Source organism: Hipposideros armiger, unplaced genomic scaffold (genome assembly GCF_001890085.2).
Source record: "Hipposideros armiger isolate ML-2016 unplaced genomic scaffold, ASM189008v1 scaffold_1432, whole genome shotgun sequence".
Taxonomy (NCBI): domain Eukaryota; kingdom Metazoa; phylum Chordata; class Mammalia; order Chiroptera; family Hipposideridae; genus Hipposideros; species Hipposideros armiger.
The window spans coordinates 175,575-180,270 of record NW_017732782.1 but is presented as its reverse complement, the minus strand read 5'-3'; the positions used below and the strand labels follow the sequence as shown (position 1 = coordinate 180,270).

General features: G+C 36.4%; 1 protein-coding gene across 1 annotated transcript in view; it reads left to right on the top strand.

The window, feature by feature from the left end:
• The window catches only part of LOC109377520 (catenin alpha-2-like), a 130,121-nt gene that overhangs the window by 11,298 nt on the left and 114,127 nt on the right, over positions 1-4,696 (top strand). The window contains exon 2 of the mRNA XM_019633893.1: positions 390-585. Within this exon, the coding sequence (XP_019489438.1) occupies positions 390-585 (196 nt within the window). The remainder of the gene's footprint in view (positions 1-389; positions 586-4,696) is intronic.

Sequence of the window (4,696 nt, the reverse complement as noted above, 5' to 3'; positions counted from 1 at the left end):
GGGCACGGGACTGGGTGTTGGTTCTCCTAACTTAATGCTCAGAAGCAATTCTGCATTTTGTTTTATTTTCTTCCCTCCCTGAAGCTGGTTACCACAATGAGCACTGTGCTTGTCAATCATGAAAGCGCAACCTCCCGTGAGCTGCAAACGCTGAGCTTCTGGCAAGTCTGCTCTTCTTACTCATTCGCATACTTTTATTTTTCTCCCTGAAGTAAATAACTGTTTATTTAAGTAGTAATCCATATACATCCACATTTTCCTTCAGAGGAGGCTGTGTGATAGGAATTCACAATTTCATAAACACGGATATTGAAAAATTACAAGAGGATAACAAGTTATTTCTAGACAGTTTTGTGGAGTAGGTTTACCCTTTTGCTTTTCTATTTAAGGTGACGACCCTTGTCAACACCAGCAACAAAGGCCCATCTGGTAAAAAGAAAGGGAGGTCGAAGAAAGCCCACGTGTTGGCTGCGTCTGTAGAGCAAGCCACTCAGAATTTTCTGGAAAAGGGGGAACAGATTGCTAAGGAGAGTCAAGATCTCAAAGAAGAATTGGTCGCCGCTGTAGAAGATGTCCGCAAGCAAGGTAGGCAGAATCAGATTGTTCAAGATGGGTCCAGGCGGTGTGCAAACAATGGATTTTTCTCTAGAATCAATGCATTTTTACTCAAAGGAGTTGTCTTATTTTTCTTCTGCTCCATCTGCCCTTGTCATTGTTAATATTTGTCAGAATTGGGTGTGTAGACCAATACAAGTGCTTTTTGTTGTGGTCCTCAGTATAGGACAGCTACAAATGCTCTACATCTGCTGTTACTTCATGGTTTTCAAGTTGTTGTCTCTTAGTAGATGAAAACAGACTCTTGTGTTAAACTTAGAGTCACCAAAACCTAGGATTTGAAGGAGGAAGGAAAGAAGAGAATGTAAAGTAGTGTAATAAACTTATTGTTTCTTTGTATGATTCCTAAATTTTTATTTTCAGTTCTCAGCTTTCCTCAAAAATCTATCTAGCTATATCAGTTATATACCTAACTAGTTAGCTAAAATGCTATTTATTCACTACATTTAAAATTTTTCAGTTGTGTTACAATGCACACAAAATAAAATGTACCGCTTACCTGTTTTGACAGTTCAGTCGTGTTGCATATATTCACATTGTTGAGTAGCCAACCTCCAGAACCTTTTCATCTTGCAGAACTGAAACTGTACCCATTAAACGACTCCTCACTTCTTCCTCCCATTAGTCCCTGGCAACCACTATTCTACTTTCTTTTACTGTGAGTTTAACTATTCTAGATACCTCACGTAAGTGAAATCCTACTGTATTTGTCTTTTTGTGACTGGCTTATTTCATTTAGCATAATGTCCTCATAGCTCATTCATGTTGGAGCATGGATCCGAATTCCATTCCTTATTTGGATGAATAATATTCTATTGTATGTATATACCACATTTTCTTTTTCAGTTCATCCATTGATGGACATTTATGTCTCTTCTGTCTTTTGGCTCTTGTGCATAATTCTTCTATGAACACGAATATATAAATATCTCTTCATGACCCTGCTTTCAGTTCTTTTGTATATATGCAGGGGTACTGTTACTGGATGATATGGTAGTTCTATTTTGAGGAACCGCCGTACTCTTTTCCATAGCAGCTGCACCGTCTTTCATTCCCACCAACAGTGCACAAGGGTTCCAGTTTCTCCGTGTCCTTGTCAACACTTATTTTCTGGGGTTTTTTTTTTTTTTTTCCTGATGGGTATGAAGTGGATCTTGTGGTTTTGAATTGCATTTCCCTGATGATTAGTGATGTTGAGATATAACAGTTTTGAGATATATATCTATATATCTTTTTTTTTTTTTGGTTGTTGTTGTTTTCTCTTTTTTTTTTTTGTATAATAGTCATCACAGTGGGTGTAAGGTGATATCTTATTGTGATTTTGATTTGCATTTCTCATAATGATTAGTTAGATTGAACATCTTTTCTTGTGCTTGTTGGCTATGTGCATATCTTCTTTGGAGAAATGTCTATTTGAGTCCTTTGTCTATTTTTATGTTGTTTCATTGTTTTTATTGTTGAGTTGTAAGAGTTCTTTATATGTTCTGGATATTAACCCCTTATCAGATATTGTTTTACAAATATTTGGTCCCATTCTGTAAACCTACCTTTTTACTGTGTCGACGGTGCCCTTGGATGTACAGAACTTTTTAATTTTGATGTAGTCCTATTTGGAATCTTTAGTTGAAAATTTGAAGGCACCATTAAATCAAAACACAAACCTCCCCAGCCTGGCCTCCCTCCTGCATTTCTTTTGACTCAGAGAATGCAACACATATGTATCCAGTTGCATATTGCCGAAATCTTGGTACTGTCCTTGTTATTTCTTTCTTTTTCCAAATACAATTTATTATAAAGTCCCATAGATTTTAAAAAAGGGGAGAGAACTTTCATTCCTCTATACCTTCATTCATCCAACAAATATTTATTGACGTTTTATGAGTACTAGGCGTTGCAAATCATTGATCAGCAAAAGACACATGGTATCATCTGTATCTTTATTAATGTATAGTGTGGCAGGATAATGGATATTGGATATTCTTATCTTAATCAAAAACGCCATGCGTTAGCTGCCCCAGGGCCTTCATACATTCTGCCTCCTTTCACACAGTTAAGCATGCCTCAATGCATATCCCAGCTCAAAGAACACTTTCCCAGGGAAAGCTTCGGGACACTCCTGCCATGCTTTCCATGGCTCTTTTCCTTGCCACTTTCACAGGATAATTCAATATTTGTGGGATCACTTGATTGATGACTTGCTGTCTGCCAAACCACCTTCTTTGTGCTGCCACTTTCTTCCCCCTAAAAGTTAATTTCCTTCACATTACACTAATGTTAATGTTACTTTAATTTGAAATGTTAAATTTTACATATTTCACCTAATGTGGATGGAGTATATGGGTGGATGTGTTTTAGCAATGTGTAACCTTATAAGTTTTCAAGTGCTATTGAAAACTGATATTCCTTCTGAATTACAGATGGACACTTGTTTGCTTGCATGCATCTGTAACCTGGATAATTTTTTTGCTTTCTATCTTTTTTTTTTTTTAGGTTGACTGATATATAATAAATTGCACAGGTTTAAAGAGTACAATTTGATAAGTTTTGACAAATGTGTACACCATGAAACCATCACCACACTTGAGATAGTGAACTTCTCCCTGGTGGAAAGAGTTTTGATCCACTAGTCTGTAGGCCACTTCCTCAAAGCATTTGCCTTTTATGGTGATACATTTTCCTTTTTAGTTCCCTCAACAATCTCTTAGCATTCCCTTATTTTTTCTTGCAAGTAAGTTAGTGTTGATACCTTCTGTAGAAATTCATGTTTTCGTGTTCTTTACACTTATCTGAAATGGTGTTTTTGACAGTTTTTGGCCAGAATGTCCTAGTGATAATAGAGTGAGACGTTTTAAAGATGCTAATTTAAGACAGCTTATAGTGGTTGCTCTTTTAGAGAATATTTTAGACTTCCTCTATATTATTCATATTCATTTTTTGTTGAAGAAAAATTATGAGTCAGAAATGATGCCTATGTGTTACCTGTATAAAGCTCAACTGCCACGTGGCTCTTTCTCTAAAGAGTGTCCAAATCAAGAAAGCATTGCCGTGTGACACAAAATGACAAACATTTTACTGGCAAAAGGCCTTTAAGCTCCTCTTTTCCTGTTTCTCTCACTGTCAGATATCTCCCATACATTTCAGCTGCCTGCCATGTGAGAGGGGGCCCCTGCTCCACGACGGCCAAGTCCTCAGGTTCTCCTTCCAGTTCTGTGCCCACAGGTTCTCTTACCTCCTTCCTCCTGCTTCTCAGTTCTTTATTGTGCAGCCTCCTTACCCAGCCTGGCTTGTTTGCCTGTTACCTAGGTTTTTATTTACAAATGAGAGCCTGAGCTGATTTCAGAGAGAGGTGGAAAAAAGGAACTTGAGGGGAACAAGTGAGGCGTAGAACAGGAATATTTAGTTACTGGAAACTTGAACACATAGTATCTTTCCTTCCATCATAGAAATCTACTTTCTAATATGCAAGATGATGTTCAGAAATTATGGCCACACTGATATTTAGAAACAATTTCCTTCTTTGAGGTGGCTTCAGCATCTATATAGTCTTACTTATAATATGTATGTAGAATTCAGTCTGTTAGAAGTGATCTATTACCATGGAGTTGTTTCTGCTTTTTAAATTACATGATCAAAAGTATTGCCACTGTCTAAAAAAGTATTTCAGCGTGAGTAGATACCACAAGTTTTAATATCGTACGTCTCCATTATCAGATTTTTAATATAGAATTATCTATTGTTGTTTTTTGAAGTTTCACAACATTCATGGTTATAATTACTGTAATTTGGCAAGATTATATATGAAATTATCTAACTATGTCATTATTGTGTCTTCTATGGTAACCTTAGCATTGTTTGAAATGCTTTATAATTAAAAAAAATATATTGCCTCTTTTAAACCTAGGCTGCGTGCCAGATTTTTAAAAGTGCTCACTATGGGTAATGACAGTATTTTCACTAGAATATTATAGTAAAATATTTTCCTGTACTTTTAAGTTATAGCCTGCAAGAAAAAGTATTTGAGTAGGTTTATGATAGCATTTATGTTAAAACACACACACACACACACACACACACACACACA